Source organism: Oryzias latipes, chromosome 17, assembly GCF_002234675.1.
Source record: "Oryzias latipes chromosome 17, ASM223467v1".
Lineage (NCBI taxonomy): Eukaryota > Metazoa > Chordata > Actinopteri > Beloniformes > Adrianichthyidae > Oryzias > Oryzias latipes.
Genome location: NC_019875.2, coordinates 9182700 through 9200566, shown reverse-complemented (window position 1 = coordinate 9200566; position 17867 = coordinate 9182700). Strand labels below are relative to the sequence as shown.

The 17867-nt window shown below is 43.1% G+C and overlaps 1 protein-coding gene and 1 long non-coding RNA gene across 2 annotated transcripts; one reads left to right on the top strand and one right to left on the bottom strand.

Moving 5' to 3' along the window:
- Positions 1-4414: 4414 nt before the first annotated feature.
- On the bottom strand, positions 4415-6706 carry LOC101157395 (tripartite motif-containing protein 16-like). Its single transcript, XM_023965410.1, has one exon. The coding sequence runs from the start codon at positions 6640-6642 to the stop codon at positions 4975-4977; it is 1668 nt and encodes a 555-aa protein (XP_023821178.1). The 5' UTR covers positions 6643-6706; the 3' UTR covers positions 4415-4974.
- Positions 6707-13256: 6550 nt separating this feature from the next.
- On the top strand, positions 13257-16873 carry LOC105356129. Its single transcript, XR_910372.3, has 5 exons — positions 13257-13549; positions 14205-14433; positions 14560-14719; positions 16258-16338; positions 16432-16873. It is a non-coding gene; the product is annotated as an uncharacterized LOC105356129 (long non-coding RNA).
- The last annotated feature ends 994 nt before the right edge of the window (positions 16874-17867 follow it).

The window sequence follows — 17867 nt, the reverse complement described above, 5'->3', positions numbered from 1 at the left end:
CAATGGGACTTGTAATTTCCATATCAAAGACAGGACTGACCTAACCATGTCTCACATTACAAGGCAGTAACTCACTTTGTCTATTTTTTATTTTTATTTTTTTAACTTGTCCTGTCCAACAGCTGGGCAAACAGATGAGACCTGAAGGCCTCTTGTTTTGGACATATTTTACTTTAACAACAGGGGTTATGAATCTTCTGATAAACCAGAGGTATGTCTGAATAAACCCCTTTTGTAATCGAGGCCAAACTTTATTCATTTTAATCACATTTGAAAATCTTTTGTGTTGGACCGGACGGAAAGTGAGTGGAGACGCAGAGGACGGCGAAACAGGAACGAGGCGAGGAACCAGCGTGACCAGTGGGGAGATGACCTGAAGGCATGAGACAAAGGGTAAGTACAAGGCTTGGAATACTAGAGCAAGGTTACTTGACTAGAGGCCAGACGTAAGCACCGGAGTGAGTATAACGGACTGGCGTAGTATGCTGGGATGAATCTCCTTAAGAAGGTCTGCCAGGTGATGAGATGATGAAGGTCAGCTGGTTCCAATGAAGAAGCAGGGAGGGGAGGGGTAGCAGCCGGAGGTACCGTGACAGTACCGCCCCCCCCTCAACGACCGCCTCCAGGCGGTCCGGGACGACGATCTGGGTGGGCCCGATAGAAATCGTCTATGAGGGCACGGTCCAGAATGAGGGAGCGGGAGATCCACGAGCGCTCCTCTGGACCGAGGGAATATTTATTCTTAACGGTAATTTGATTGATGTTGCGTTAATCGATGCAAGGGCGCAAAGTTTTGTCCTTCTTCTGGAAGAAGAAGAACCCGGCACCGACCGGAGAAGATGAGGGGCGAATATGACCAGCCGAGAGGGCTTCCTGGATATATTTCTCCATGGACAATTTTTCAGGGCCTGACAAATTAAATAGCCTCCTCTTAGGCAGCGTAGCACCTTTAACTAGTTTGATGGAACAATCGTACGGCCTGTGGGGAGGAAGAGAACCAGCCCTGGTCTTACTGAAAACAGTCCTAAGATCGTGATAGTACGGAGGTACTTTAAAAAGATCGATCTCCTCAGGATCTGGATCACAACAAGGAGAAACCGAGGGTATGGCGGAACGAAGACAATTAGCCATGCAGGTAGTGCTCCAGTTGGTAACGTGGAGATTAACCCAATCGAACTGGGGGTTGTGAGCGCGAAGCCAAGGAAACCCTAGAATGATGGGAGACTGGGGGGTTTTGGTAATGTAAAACTGAATGAGTTTGTGATGATTACCAGACGTGATGAAACGAACAGCCTTAGTACGGTGGGTTATGTGAGTGAGGACCTGACCACCCAAACCGGCCGCCCTGACAGGGGTATCCAAAAGTTCTGTGGGGAGATTCAAGAGTCAATAAGGGCTTTACCTTCAAAAATGCTAGAAGAAAAACTTAACTTGACAGGTAAATAGAGAAAAGGTCTCTCGGTGGAGAGAGAAAATTGACCCGCACGTGGCTTGCCTTCTAACGGGGGGTTTAAACGAAGCTTACACTTATGAACGAGGTGACCGGCTTGGCCACAGTAAAAACAGGCCCCCTCCTCTCTTCGCCTCTGCCGCTCCTCAGGGGTAAGCTTCGAATGGCCAATCTGCAGGGGCTCCTCTGCAGAGCGTCCAACTGAATCGTGGGAGACGACATGAACGAGGTTAGCGGCTGGAGAGGAAGAGGGAGAATTAGGATTAGTCTTCTTGTCTTGGCAGGAGCGTTCCGCCTTACGTTCCCGTAGGCGAACGTCGGAACGTAAGGCTGCTGTCACGAGTTCCTCAAATGAGTTAGCTTCTGGCTGAGAGCATAAATGATCCTTGATAGAGTCACTGAGGATTGATAGAACACCCCTTTAAGGGCTACATCCGGCCAGCCCGCCTCGACCGCTGGAATCCGAAAATCAATCAGATGGTCACTCACGGATCTGTGGCGTTGTTTTAGGTTTAACAGTCGATGGGTAGCCTCCTTCTTCTTGCGGGGTTGGTCGAAAACCAGTCGAAACTCCCCTAGAAAACGTTCGAAAGAGGTTTGATAAATGGAATTAGCAGTCAGATAAGCCTGCGCCCATTGAAGCGCCTTGCCTCGAAGAGCGTTCACAATAAGAGTGATCTTGCTGTGGTCTGCCTGGTAATGACGGGGAGCCTGTTGAAAAATCAAATGACATTGAAGGAGGAAACCCCCGCAAGCTCCTACGTCACCCAGGAAGGGCTCGGGGAGGAGCCGGATGTTTTCGTTAGCATTGCTATCCGTAGCGGGGACCGGACTAGCGGTGGCGGCCACCGTGTTGCTGGCAGTGACGGTCGGGGTTTTTTGGGTAGTTAGCCCCATCAGAGTCTGAGCGATACTGTCCAAACGACGAGAAAGGTCCTGCTGGGCGACCGTCATCTGATTTAAGGATTTAGCTTGTCGCCCTAGAGCGATACCTTGGTGGGTGAAGGCCAGACGGGGTTCTTCCGGGTCAGCTGGGTCTGGGTATTGGCCAGTCCGTTCTGTCATGATCGGACTACTAGGGAGACCCAGATGCTGGAATCCAGAAGAAACTCAGGAGACGAGGTATAGTCAGGAGGTTTAATCAGAGAGGGGGTGGAAGTCGTGGATGCAGGAAACGGTTGGGAGCGAGGGTGAGCACCGAGGACGGTGTGAGCAGCCGGTGACGAGGTGGAGCGCCGAGGACGGCGTAGACAGCCTGTGACGAGATGAAGCGCCGAGGACGGCGAGCACAGCTTGGAGCTAGAGGTGGAGCCGAGGACGGCGTGGACAGCCTGTGACGAGGTGGACCGCCGAGGACGGCGAGCACAGCTTGGAGCAAGAGGTGGAGCCGAGGACAGCGAGAACAGCTTGGCGTGAGTGGAGACGCCGAGGACGGCGAAACAGGAACGAGGCGAGGAACCAGCGTGACCAGTGGGGAGATGACTTGAAGCCATGAGACAAAGGGTAAGTACAAGGCTTGGAATACTAGAGCAAGGTTACTTGACTAGAGGCCAGACGTAAGCACCGGAGTGAGTATAACGGACTGGCGTAGTATGCTGGGATGGATCTCCTTAAGAAGGTCTGCCAGGTGATGAGATGATGAAGGTCAGCTGGTTCCAATGAAGGAGCAGGGAGGGGAGGGGTAGCAGCCGGAGGTACCGTGACACCCACCCTTATATTGACGTGTTCTCTCTACCATGACAAAGGTGGATAAAGATGGAAAGATTTTATGTAATCCACGGACACCAGTGAAGATAACAAATCATTGAAGAAAAAAGGTTCAGAGCACTGTCTAATGGGTCTAGATGACCCAACTCCCAACTTTAAAGTGATAGCACAAGGGTTAAGATAGAAAATAATATTTCAGGGCATAAAATTTTGTTTTTTGAACATCTTTTGAACATAAAAACCTCTATAACTAACCCACTAACTTTTACTTGCTGTGAAGAAACTGGTAGATCTGCTAGATTGGACTGTATTAATAAAAGGATTAGGTTCGTACCCCGTCAGTTTCTTGCACACAGAAATGAATGAATAATGACTCAGAGACAAAACCTAGCTTCAGTGGAGATTTACTCCGCACGAAGGGTTACAGACAGATGAACAGGGTTGCTGCATCAAAGTCCGAACAAAGAAAACAGGAAAATGGGCTTGGTATATAAGCCCTGCATTTGCATTTTCAGAAGATAACCAGATGAACCGTGGTGTGAAAAATCCACCCCCAGGTTGTTGCAGGCTAGATGTTCGAAGGTCGGGGAGCTTCAAGTGTCAGATGATGCTACATAGTGAATCAAGTTTAAACCATTAGTGTAATAAAAATTAAAAGTTAGTGTAATAAAATGTAAAAGGGAGTTTCTAACTATTCTGTTTCTAATTATTCCTAACACTTGCTGAATAAAATGCTTTCATCTGGCAAGGGGAAAGGGTTAATTTCCGAACCTTCAAAACAAAAGTCTATACTGATAGACTCATTTTTCTATCAAGAAAAAAATATATGGCGGTAGTATCCTCTATTGCTTCTTTCTTCTCTTCCTGTTGGTTAACTGAGAGATTTATGTCATTTGCAAAAAGACAAGAGACAGAGATGAATATTTATCAAAATGATCAGAATGTAAAGATTGTCTTTCAGCTTCAGTCCAGTTCAGTGTTCTGTCTGAGCAGCTGATTCCCCTCAAAACCAGACCTTCGGTGTTTTCAGCTTTTGAATCATTGAAGTAGAAAAATGTTTGGATCAAATCTGGAGGAAAACTTCTCATTTGACTGGAATGAAGCTGTTTTGCTGCAGAAGGTCCAAAGGACACAGACTGACTGACAGAGATGTTTCTGATCTAAACATGTACTTTCTGGAGTTCCAGGAAAACTGCCTCAGTTCTTCCCTCATATTATTCCCACTTTTCTTCATCAGATTTCACACAAACTCTGGAATGAAGACAAAATCAGGATGTTTTTTATTGTCAAATGATCAGAAACATTTTTTCTCTGAAAAAACAAAGAAATAAAAACACAAATTTTCAATCCAAAGTTGTCAAATGTAGCAAAAAGAAAGAAAACAAAGTTGTAAATGTTCTTCTTTCTACAAACACAATCTTCTCCTTCAGTTTCTTCTCTTGTCATTTCTGTGTAGAACAAACAGAGAAAGTCTTTGATTGTGACGTCACTGATTCCATTTGTGTTGCAGCTTCCTTCAGTTCACATGACAACAACACAAAAACAGGAACAAAACATTTGTGTGAAATTTGAATTCAAACACTCAAATCCCAAAGTTCAAAGAAACAACAAGAAAACAGATTTGACTCCAAAAAGTTTGAGATTCTTGTTCAAAAATTTCTCAAATCCACATTCTAGAGATTTTTCATTTCTCTCTTTATTTCTGACTACAAACATTACTCCACAGAATATTAACAGTTAAAATGTTTAGTTCAAAATGATCCAAAGCAGAGAAATCACTAAAAACAAACATTTCACTTTTTCAGGAACTTCTGGAACTATTCAAGTTTAAAGAACTCTGCTGTGTCTCCAAAATAACTCAACCACAGTCCAACATGTAGCGTCTGAGTGAATGTGGTCTGGACTCTGTGGAGGAGAGTCATGCTTTCAGAGACGCTGTAGAAGGACAGAACACCTGCTCTGTGATCCAGGTACACTCCTACTCTGGAGGAAGCAGGAGCTGAGATGGAGGATTTTATGCCGTTGTGGTAAAATGAGAAACTGTTTGGAGAACAATCTAATGACCAAGATTTGTCATTAAAACCAAATCCACTTTCATCTCTAGATCTGCTGATGTTCTTGTATGCGACTGCTACACTAACATATGTTCCTCTCCTCTCCACCTCCCAGTAACAACGTTCAGTCAGACTCTCTCTACTCAGAACCTGCCCAAATTTAGTAAATCTGTCTGGATGATCAGAATAAGACTGAGATTTTTCCATCACTGTCACCTTTCTGTTCTCCTCTGACAGCAACAGTTCTCTGTTTGCTGTGTTTGGATCCAGTGTGATTTGACATGAATATTTCAAGAAGTCAGCTCTGCTCTTTGGTTCTGGTTCTGGTTCTGGCTCTAAAACATCCACATGAGTGACTGTCAGTGAGATGTTTGTCCATTCCTCTCTCAGAATGTCCTGCAGTTTGTCTCTGAGCTCTGACACAGCTGCTGTCACATCCTCAAAGTATCTCAGAGGACGGACATTGATGTTGGATGAGTGTGTGGACTCACTGAGTGGTGGCAGTGAGGGGTAGTTGAGCAGAAACTGGCTGTGATCCTCTGTGAGTGAGAGCTGCTTCAGCTCAGCGTCTCTCCTCTTCAGCTCAGTGATCTCCTGCTCCAGCTCCTCCTGAAGATCTTTGACTCGACTCACTTCAGTTTGCTGCTGGGATCTGATCTGCTGCTTCACATCACAGCTTCTTTTCTGGATGAGACGGATCATCTCAGTGAAGATCTTCTCACTGTCCTTCACTGTTTGATCAGCAGAGTGATTGATGGCCTCCACCTCCGGTTGAAGCAGCTTCACCTCCTTCTCTCTGTCCTGGATTCTCTGCTGGATTTGTTGTTGACTCTCCTCCAGCTCTCTCTGCCTCTCAGTCCTTTCTGCTGCAGCTGAGACTGTGTCGTGGCCTCTATGTTCTTCCACAGAGCAGAGATAACAGATACATTTCTGATCAGTGCGACAGAACATCTTCATCACCTCATCATGACGGGAGCAGATGTTCTCCTGCAGGTTCTTGGAGGGTTCCACCAACTTGTGTTTCTTGAATGCAGCTGCATCCAAATGAGGCTGAAGGTGTTTCTCACAGTAAGAGGCCAGACAGATCAAACAGGACTTGATGGCTTTCAGTTTTCTTCCAGTGCAGACATCACAGACCACATCTACAGGTCCAGCATAGCAGAGATCAGCAGGAGCAGCTTGGAGTCCAGTCTTCTTCAGCTGATCGACTAAAGCAGCAAACATGAAGTTTTTCACCAGAACAGGCCTCGGTATGAAGGTCTTCCTGCACTGAGGACAGCTGGGGATTTTCTCCTCTTCATTCCAGAATCCTTGAATACACTTCATGCAGTAGCTGTGTCCACAGGGAATAGTCACCGGATCCTTCAGCAGATCCAGACAGATGGAACAGCAGAAGGTTTCTTGATCCAGATCAACTCCTTTCTGCGCCATTTCTCCTCTCAGACACAAAGACTGTGAGAGTTTCACTTCCTCAGAAACCAGTATGACTCTGATCCTCCCATAAGGTGTTTTCACAGTGAGTTCAGCCAATCAGCTTCTTTCTTCTCTTCCTGTTGGTTACGCCCATCATGACAGAGGAGGAGCTGCAGATCAGTAAAAGAGGAACTTTAGAGACGGTGGCTGGTAAACCTTTTAGAAAGAGAAAAATTAGACATCAACTGTTTTCTCCTTCAGCAGATCCAGACAGATGGAACAGCAGAAGGTTTCTTGATCCAGATCATTCGTGGTCATTTTGCTTCAAAGTCCCTGTTGAAGAAGCTGCAGTTCTTTCCGCTGTGAAGGTTTCATCACAGCTTGTTTTCCTTCATGACTTTGAACTTTCAAATGTTTTATCTTAGCCACATTAAAGTGCTCTCCTTCACGCTATCATACTATGGAGCCCTGTTACGGCTGTGGCCGTATTTGGTTTTGGTTTGTTCTGTTTGTTCTGTGTTTTGTGTATTATTTCTTTATCAGAGCGGGACTTCTGTGTTTTGTGGATCTTTGTTTGTATGTCTGATTATTTGCAGGTGTGGTGCATGAAGGTGTGGCCTCAATTTGGACAAGCTGGTGGAGGCAGCTTTAAAAGCACCATTTGGACATCCAGTCGGGGGGAAGGGAGCCTTGCTGCAACAGTCTCCACTGCAGCTTGGCCCTCTTCTCCATTTTGTTTATGTCTTCTCCACTTGTTTTAGTTTGTGTTGCACTTTGTAGTTCTTTGTAGTTTTGTCTGTGCCCACTCTGATTAATCTTTTGGTTTATAGTTATGTTAAGTGAAGCTGTAGGGGTGAACCGCCATTTTCTTTAGTACATGTTTTCTCCTGTTTAGGTTAGGGAGGTATGTTTCAGTTAGTTGGGGTTTTGTTTGTTGTTTTGGCCTGGGTTCACCCTGAAGCCTTTTAGCTTCACTTTTAGTTATTGTTGGATTGTTTGTTTATATGTAAATAAATTTGGTTATTTTATGGAGACATTCGTTTGGTGTTTTGTGTTGCAGTCAACTTGGTAGCAAAACCTTTACTTTTTTATGTTATGCCCCCCCTAGCACCCCTAGACACACAAGGGGGCGTAACAAGCCCCAAATTGTTCATAATTTAAAAATAAATATGACGTGCAATCACACAATCAACAAATAAAGCTCTCAAGAATATATTTAAAAAAATGAAATTGTGAAAAAACTGCACACAGATTTTAAATTAGCCATTATATTAATATATTTTATTTTGCTTTAAAATCCAGTCCGTTGTTTTAAAGCAGCATTTTAATCATGTTGATTATTAATATTGTTCTATGGCTTTTCTCTGAAACCAAAAATCAAATCAATGTTTTCCAAAGTAGATTTGTTTTTATTTCACGTTGCTGTTTTTCAGAATTGATCTTTTGTTTCATGATGAACTTTCTAAGCAGAATGAGTCTGTCTGTTCTCCCCTTTATATTTGAAGCACCTGTTCAAGCACAGTTATGGCTCCTGAATATTCTAAAATCTCTGGAGAAGATACATTTAGCAATGTTGAAAACAAACACTTTCCTCAATCCTACTTTAACCCTAAGCCTTAACCTTATTGGTAAGGCATAATTATTCTATTTATTTTCTGAAACATTTTACATTTTGTAAGAATCTTTTTTTTATTGGATAATGAAACAATGAAGTCCTGTTTCTATTCAGCTTAACAGCAGCAGTAAGTAGGAGAATCCATTAAAAACTATATATAATGGATACAAATCATGAATGTAACATTAACATAAATGTAATGCAGTGTTGTGTTTTTCTTCTTTGCTGCTCCTACTGGGTTTGATCAGAAAAAACAAAAACAGAACGACTCCTTTCGTGTTGAAAGTTGCAGACTCCTTTTTTTTTAACTTGTCCTGTCCAACAGCTGGGCAAACAGATGAGACCTGAAGGCCTCTTGCATTGGACATATTTTACTTTAAAAACAGGGGTTATGAATCTTCTGAAAACCAGAGGTATGTCTGAATAAACCCCTTTTGTAATCAAGGCCAAACTTTATTCATTTTAATCGTATTTGAAAATCTTATTGTGTTGGATCAGACGGAAAAGGAAAGAGGGAAGAAGAGAGAGAGATGTTAGCGAGGGGGGGATAGGAGGGTGATCATAGGAGGGGGGATGGTAAACCATGAAGCAGCATAAAGCAACAAGCTACTGGATGTTTATCATTACAGTGAGGTTCAGATGTAATACAAATCTAGAAGGGCCGGTGCCTGTCCACACACACACTCAAATGTTATAAACACACCTGTTAGCTGCAAAAATGTCCACATGTACACAGCATAAATATTTTCACACACGCATACATGTGCATTCAAGCCAACTAGAGTGAAATATTTCATTCAATCACGCAAACTATTAGTGCCAAGGTGAGCTAACACCTGTGCTCAAGTGAGTGTTTATGTTCTTCTAATATGGATAGTGGAATGTGAAAAGAAGGAGGGTGAGTGCCCAGCCATCCCCACACCAAGACCCCCGCCGCAGCAGCCAGAAGCCCCCAACGCCACACGGCAGCAGTTAGAGAAAAACCGCCCAGCGGGTGATCACATCCGCCAACCAGGCCAGGGCCAGCAGGACCGCCGCAGGGCCCCCAGAGCCAGAGAGCAGGAAGGCATGGGGGGAGAGAGAGTGCAGCCCCAGCCCAACCAGGAGAGCAGCCCCCCCGCCACACCCCAAGGGGTTCCAACGCCGGGCCCCACCCGAGAAGAGTGCCCACAGGCCCAGACGAGCACCTCATCACCACCCAGGAGTTCTGGGCATCCCTCCGCCCTTACCTTAGGTATGAGCCAGGACCCCCCAAGGGAGACCCGCTCCGTGGAGAGAGGACTGCTGGGCCCAGGAGACCAGCACCCAGGGGACACGGCCGCCGTTGCCAAGGGCCCAGTAACCCCTACCAGGGATGGGGTAGGGGACAGATGGTCCAAGGTCCTACCTTCCTTGCGAAATGCGTGTGTGTATGTGTTTGTAAGGGTGTGTGTGTGTTTATGTTGGAATGTAGCGTGGAGTGAAGGGTGTGTACTAAGAGGGTGCAGTTAAAATTGGCGGGTAGGGCACTGAGAGGACATCTCTTGATTACTCACAGTGATGTCCCATCACCATCCCCCTTACCAAGGCCCTATATGTCTAAGGTGTAAATAAAACTGAGAGGGGGGGGGGGCATTGCATACAGCAACCATGGGAGGGGGACCACTGCCAAGTAGTTCCTCCCCCAAAGGTGCATTGCAGGCTAAACCCTCCTACCCCCTCCCCCTAATATGAGATTATTTGAGGAAGGGGGTTAGGAAGGGGGTTGGTAGATTGTCCCCTGGTGGTCAAACATCCCCCCCCCCCAGCATAGGGCCCCGGTCTCCTCAGCCAAGGGGTCCCATCCCCCAAGGCGCCGACACCCCGGGCCCCACACAACCCACCCAACACAGACAGAGAGGAGCATGAAAGTGCCCCCCCCCCCCGGAGCAAGTCCAGGCCCCCGCCCCCAGGCATCGCCCCTGGGAGAGCTCTGGTCATGAATGGATGGGACCGAGCCCGCCAACCAGTCGGGGCGACTGCTGATTGCCTCAGCGGAGACACCGACCCGTCAAACCTCCAAGGTCCCGTACCGATTAGCCCCCCCACAGGACAGGGCCAAAAGCCCCCCCCACACCCCATTTATCCACCTTTATCATGGTAGGGAGAACACATCAATTTAAGGGTGGGGTCTTCTAAGATAGCACAAGGGTTACAGCAACTTGCCTTCGTTCTGTCATGCTTCCTCATCATTACACTTTATTATTTCCGGAAATAATTGCCCCCCCCCCCACCCCACCCTTTATTTTTGAAGCACCATTCAGGCTCCTGAACTGTTAAAAGTACTGGAGTAGCTACATTAAGCAATGTTGAAAATAAACAGCCTTTTATTTCCCCAATACAAACTTATTGGTTAAGGCACATTCATTCTTTGTTTTTTCTTATACTGAAAAATATGTTGTAGAAATTACACAATGTTGACTGTTCCCTTCTATATTTTAACTTACCAAAATAAAAGCACCATGAATTTGCTTTCGTAAACGCAACTTATTTATGAGATACAGTTGCAGTGCTTAACATTGTGATCATTAAATAAACTGAATTTGACCATTTTATTACAGTGGAAGACATTGAAATTCACGTACAGTTTTTTTCGAAGTCATGTTTTAAAAGAAAAAGAAAGAAAATATATGTTGGTAAAATGTCGGGATACGTATCGTATCGCCAGACTCTTGCCAATACACACCCCTAAGTGAGACCTGGACAGCTTGACTCCTCCCCGCTGGCGTTCCAAACAGGAAATTCCTGCTGGCTCCATAATCCAAAATTCTATAGACTTTTATTGGGATATAACTGATTCTGATCTAGACCTGGACGATATAAATTTCTTTTATTTCACAATGTAGTTTTTCACATGAAACAATAATGATATTAATAATAATAATGCTAATAACAATACCTTTTATTTGCATAGCACTTTAAATGGCACACAAATGAGCTTTACAACATATGAGTAAAAAGCAGTCAATAAAAACAAGAGCTGCGCACAAAAAATATATATATATTTTTAAAGATTAGTTTTTGGGTGATTTTTTTACACATTGGGAGGTCACTGTAGTCTCTGAGATTATGGGGCATAGTGTTCCAGGGGGTCGGAGCAGCAGTAGAGGAGGCTCTGTCTCCCCAGGTTCGATGCTTGATCGAGGGACAAAAGGTTTGCATCAGACGCGCGCAGACAGCAGGGTGGAGTGTGACGCTGGAGCAGATCGGTGAGGTAGAGCGGGGCCGGTTATGAAGGGCTTTGAAGGTGATGAAGAGAACTTTGAATTTGATGTGCTGAGCGATTGGGGAGCCAGTGAAGGTTCTAGAGGACGGGGTGATGTGCTCACGAGAGTGGTTGTGTGAGCAGAAGGGCGGCAGAGTTCTGAATGAATTGCAGCTTGTTTATAATTTTGAAAGATGTGCCATAAATTATGCTGTCTCAGTAATCTAACCGGGAGGTAATAAAGGAGAGGGATGAGCGGAGGCGGGCAATGTTTTTCTTGTGGTAACAGGCAGATTAGGTTATTTAGTTCACATCTTTTTCAAATGATAGATTGATGTCAAAGAGAATCCCAACGTTACAGATGACTGGTGACAGAGAACGTGTGTGTTGTGCTGTTGAAGTTTAGCTGAAAATCTGGAATAGATTTTGTGATGATTTTGGGTCCTTTAGATTTAACATAGCAATGAGACAGCATATCCTGCTGTCTCACTCCCCTTCATCTGGACTACTTCTCCACAGACCCCCAGCATAGGAGGCATAGCAGCCATAAGGTCCAAGAGGATCCACGGAGAGATGGCTAAGGAAGCCGCACCAGCGGAGTCGCTAGAGCTAACTCGCTGAATTTATACGCTGACTCACCGGCCGGCTATGAAGATATTGCCCTGGGCTGTGTACACTGGAATGGATTAATCAGAATCCAAACGGGTTGAGGCATGTAGATGGTCTCAGTGGGGGAGTGTCCCGATCCAGGCAGAAGCAGCAGGAAGACGCCAAAAGGTGAGTCACGCTGAGATCAGATGCAAACATATCTTCCAAGACAAATGTCACAATATGAACCAAAATTACTATATTTGTCCAATTTGAACGCTCTGTGGCTCACAAGAGAAATGTGTCACCATCCCCATAGCAAAGCAAAACTGAAGATGAGATCTCGTTTCTGTCACATTTACGTCTCCTAGACATAAATGAGAACTGTTTGAGACTAAACTGCTTTTCTCATTCTTCTCAAACATTTCTCCTGAGAAATAAGTCTCACAGTGAGCACTGTTTGAGATCTCAAAATTCTCTCACAACTGTCTCTTCTCCAGATCTCAATTAAGAGAAAAATGAGCCATATTATGTTGCGCTCAAGTATGTCTCAATTTGATATCCTTACTTCAAATCCCTATCTCAGTTACGTCTCAGTGAAAGACATAAATGGTTCTGTCTCTCGTTGCTCAATAATTTAGATCTTGTTTTAGCCTCTTTTTTTATTGTCTCAGCAAAAAGAAAATGAGAATAGTACAAGCCCTAAAATGAGTCTCATTATGACACCATTACAAACTCTAAATTGTCCATAGGTGTGAGTGTGAGAGTGAATGGATGTGTGATTGAGGATATTCTGCCATGTGACAGACTGGCGACCAGTCCAGGGCATCCCTTGCCTTCGCCCAAGTGGCCGGGATAGGCTCCGGCAACCCCGTGACCCCGAAAGAGAAAAATGGTAAAGAAGATGAATGAATGAATGAATGAATGAATGAATGAATGAATGAATGAATGAATGAATGAATGTCTGAACTAAATAAAGGACATTTGGGATCAAATTTGGATCACCTTAAAGTGAACAAAAAATTGATTTTACATTTGAAACATACAAATAAAATACATAAATAAAAATAATCAAATAAATAAATCAACTTTAGGGTGGTACAGATTTATGGGGTTCAGTTTGAGTTACTTTATCTTTGTCTTCAAAAATCCCCCCTCATGAAGCCTTACAAGCTGAAAATATTTTCTTTTTTCTTGATTTTAGTCTGCATCATATTGAACAAACAGAAGCCTGGACTAACCCGATTTGAATTTTAAACTGTATCACAGCCTCACGTGACACAGATTTCTGATTGGTTGATCACAGTGGGAGGGAAAACTCTGTGGTTGACGTCACCAACGGGCCGGAATCTGCAAGCGGGAGAAGTGCAGAGAACGAGAGACTTTTGACGAGCGTTTTTGTCGTATTTTTTCTGTGTTTTAACGATCCGTGGGATGAATCTCCAACATTTTTTTGCTTGTCTGGAAAAGATTCAAGTAAAATCTTTGAAGTTTGCACGGTAAGTTTGCGATTTCTTTCCTCCAACGCTGAACTCAATTGAATGCTAAAGGTGTTTTAAGCTAGCTCCGCCAGTACTGCAGACGTCTGGGCTACTCGCGGTGGCTTTGGCTGTATAAGTAATTATTACATTTTACAAAGGTTAACTTGTTCTTTTTGTAATAAAAAAAATAGAGACATTGAAGAGTTATCTGCAGTGCAGAGTTTACAGAATGAGCCTGCAGGGTTCATCCCATTCACACTGTGTGACGACACCACAAACCATTTCCTTTATTGCAAACTTCAAAATGTGCAATTTTACGCTGTTAAAACCTTTTGTCTTGTTTAAAAGATTATCTTGCAGACGTTTGGCCTGGCATGTCATCTTTTGAAACTGGCTATGGACATGTGTTTAAAGTAAAGTCATCATAACTGCTCATATGTCTAGAAAGCATAATCTCAAAATTTAAGTATGCATATTCGGAAAACATGTTCTCAGCCCTCTGTCAGTGGTGGAGATGTTTAGAGAGCACAGATGTAGCTAAGCCAACAAATGTCAACACTGATATGTACGAGAATTTTAGTGAATCATAAATCATACTTAAAAACCTTTCCAGATTTTACTTTGTGCTGTATAAAATGTGCCTACAAGTTTTTTTTTCCCTCTCTGATTCAAGGTGATCTAAATTCTACACGTGAAAATGAGTGAATCAGAACCCATGTTCCTCCACACTGCCATTGTGGAGGTCCTACCAGAGCCACAAAAGACATCCTGGAAGAACACTTGCAGTCCATTGGAATAAATGGAGTTGTATGAGGATCTACGATTCATAGAAGAGGCCGACTTGCTGCCAGCTTTGAGACCCGTTCAAGCCCGGAAACGTCTTGCTTTCTGGAAATTGAAATGTGAGTCTCAAACATTACAAATGAGTTTTTGTAACTCGGAAGTGGATATGAATATGAATGGGTAACACACTGACAGTACAGTGTACACTTAATACACTTATACTGTTTGTTTGTTTTTTGTTGCAGACCAAACGCCAGAGAACAGCACATCGTCATCTGTTGAGACCTCACCAGCACAATCATCATCACTTTTGTTATAGTCACAGAGAAGTTCATCATCCACATCTTCCAGAACCCGAGGACTGTACATACATTGACTGGAAGGCCAGCTTTGAAATTCCATGGAGTAAGTTTTCTGAGAAATTTGTGCAGTCTTTGGAGAGGGGAAAGAGACCTGGCCCAAGACTAAGGAAGGAAATAGTTTGCCCTCAGGGGGGTATTCCAGGAAGCATGTTTAAACTAGCCCGACTTTAAGCCTGAACTCTGGCTGAAATCCGCCTGAACTTGCTTACTCTGGGTATGTCGGTTCCAAAAGACCGGATATGAGTTGGCGTAATTACGCTCGACTTGGTAACCCTGGGTTAACGCACGGTACATAAAGACATTCTCAATAGATCGCTGATTTCTGGAGTCACCATGGAAACGCGTGGAGAGAAAAAAAAAGAAAGCGCGACACTTGAGACGGAAGTGAGGCGGAGTCTGAGATTTTAATGACGGCGGATAAAGATTATACGTCCATCAAAAAAGTAACACGGCTGAAAAATAATTTAAATAATTTAGTTACATTAATTCACACTCAATAATTGTTTATACAACTCAAATTTACGTATTTTTCTAACTAAATGTCACATTACTCCATTAATCTTTTTTCCATCTTAATTACTTATATTTCTTGAACTTTCATATGTCTAAGTTTGAGCCGGCAGATATGCTCATTTTTATAACAATAAAAAGAACGGAAAGTTTGAGCCGGCAGATGTGTTCATTTTTATAACATTAAAAAAAACGGAAAAAAATGCACGGAGTGCAAAAATTCATTACAGAATATTCCATCACTGTCATAACAGGTTTGGGTGGTAGAGGTGCTATATAAACTCATCATTCTTTCCTTCACTCTCACTCATGGTGCAGAGACGTAAGCATAGTAGGACAAAATAGCTCGGCGAAACACGGTAAAACAGCTATACAACTAAACACATTTTGTAAAAAACCCACACTTAAACCCAAATCCGTCCAGACAGGCAAAGGGAATAATATCCCAGAATCCCTTGCGGTGCCGATCTAACTGCAGCACCAAAGTTACACCTACTTAATTGAATTAATTTGAACGAAAGGAAAATAATTGTCTGAAAACTACGTGTTATTTTTAAGGTGACCTAACAAAAAAATGATTTATCTTAACTGAAGCAAATAATTAAGTTAGATCAAAGTAAAAAAGTTTATTTTTTCCAACATCCATATGTGGTCTTATCACCCTCTCACGGTGGAAAAAGTATTATCTGAGCTTTTTCATCCACTAAATCATCTTCAAATGGACACGCCATGCTGCTTCCCCTCTCTGTAAACAAACTAAGCTTCAACTAAACCTGCTCCGGACCAGGTTATGTTCAGAGCATGAGTTGCCATGGTAACTTGACCTACCCTGAAACATACCTCCATTTCTGGAACCGAAAGCTGAGGTTATCAACTTCCTTAGCCTCAAACTTATCGTGGGAGCTAGCATAACCTGCTTTCTGGAATACCCCCCTGGTTGCAGAAATGATGAAAGCAAGAAGTTTTTCCAAACTAAAAGGCTGCAGATGATGCAAGGAGAGCAGAGTGGCTGCTCAGAAGAGATGAGATGTTAAAGAGACGCTCTTTCTTCTGCTCTGCTACTTTAATGAGGAGGATGCCATGTTCTTGTAGAAGATGCAGACGAGGTCCAGCTGCAGCAGGTGCCGTTGACTCCAACTGTTATTGTATGTGGTAAGTAAAGTTTCAAGTGTTAAATCTAAAGGTTTTGTCTTTGTGCACTGTACATGGGTGACATGCTTACTTTATCCATTGTTCTGTCTTTAGGACAGTCTTGCTTTTCCCCAAGGAGGTTCATGCTGAGTTTGGACCGCTCCATCGTACACAACAACATTGCAGCACTGTGCCTGATGTTCAGAAGCTACTTCTGCTTTAACAGTCATTATCCAACTGAGCTGGCTTCAACCCTGGAGTTTCTGCAAAGATACATATTTATGAGTGCTGTCATGCGATTCATTTTTGGGTGTGATTAGTTAATCATGACCTGCAGTTAATTATTCTCATTAATCTTGTATTAATCTAACTCTGGGCTGCTTATCCCTGGTCCTTGAGATCTACCAGCCTGCCTGTTTTCCAACTCTCCCTGAATTGCTTTCTGCTGATTAGCTGGTACCGGTTGTGTTCATCCAGTCAGAATGTGGAGACGTCTGGTTGAGCTGATCAACAGCTAGCAGGGCTTGGAGATCTGGAAAACAGTCAGGGTGATGGATCCCAAGGACCAGGAATGAGCAGCCCTGGCTAACCTAAAATTTAGCTTTGAAAATCCTTATTTTGGGGTAATTTGATTTAAATAGCAAGATTGTGTCACATTAAAAGAAATAAAATACAATTTAAAGGGTGGCTTTATGAAGTTTTCTAAGTATAACAGACTTTTTTCCAACCTTTACTTTTATACCACTAAGGGGTAATTCTTGGGTCCCAAACAGGACAAAGACCTAGGCCAAAGTGCTCTAATTTAAAAAACTCATGGAAATATTCTGAACATTCCAAAAAATTGTTTAATTATTTGTATCACATGGTTTCAGTTCATATAAAATATGTACCGGTAATCAATATTGTTCAAACAAAAAAATATGTTTAAAAAATTTAACTTTGCAAATTTGGCACACTGTTTAATGTTAAAATATAATAAAAAAAGAAACTACTTTAAAAATGGTCAGTTTCACATGACATTGTTTTGTCAACCACTGACTTGGGGATATGATTCAAAATCAGAATTTTAGAGGTTAATGCAGAAAAAGGCAGAAAAACACTAAAGTATTGCAAAGAGAGGAATTTATTTGAAAAGTTTGTGTTTTTAGCTCCTTCTCAGATTGACTTCAAGTATCCTGTATTTTGTCAAAATCTCCACTTGGTGGCAGCAGACACTCACTTACCCAAACAGATGATGCTCCTGACATTGCAGACATTTTTAAAGCATTGTTGCTCTTCTATTACTTTTTATTTTACGTTGTTTTTATAGAAAGGAAATTCTATTTAAAGCAAATGTTCAGTCTGTGTTTATGTATTTTTTAAACCAATCTCTTCTGATTCTTTCATTCATCACACAAACATTTTATGTTGGAAACTCTTAATCTAAACCTGCATGAAAACCTTAATATTTGTATCTTTAGCCCTTGTGCTATCCTATGACACCCCCCCCCCCCCCCCTTACATTGACGTGTTCTTCCTACCATGACTTAACTGTGGCCCCGTGGACTTCC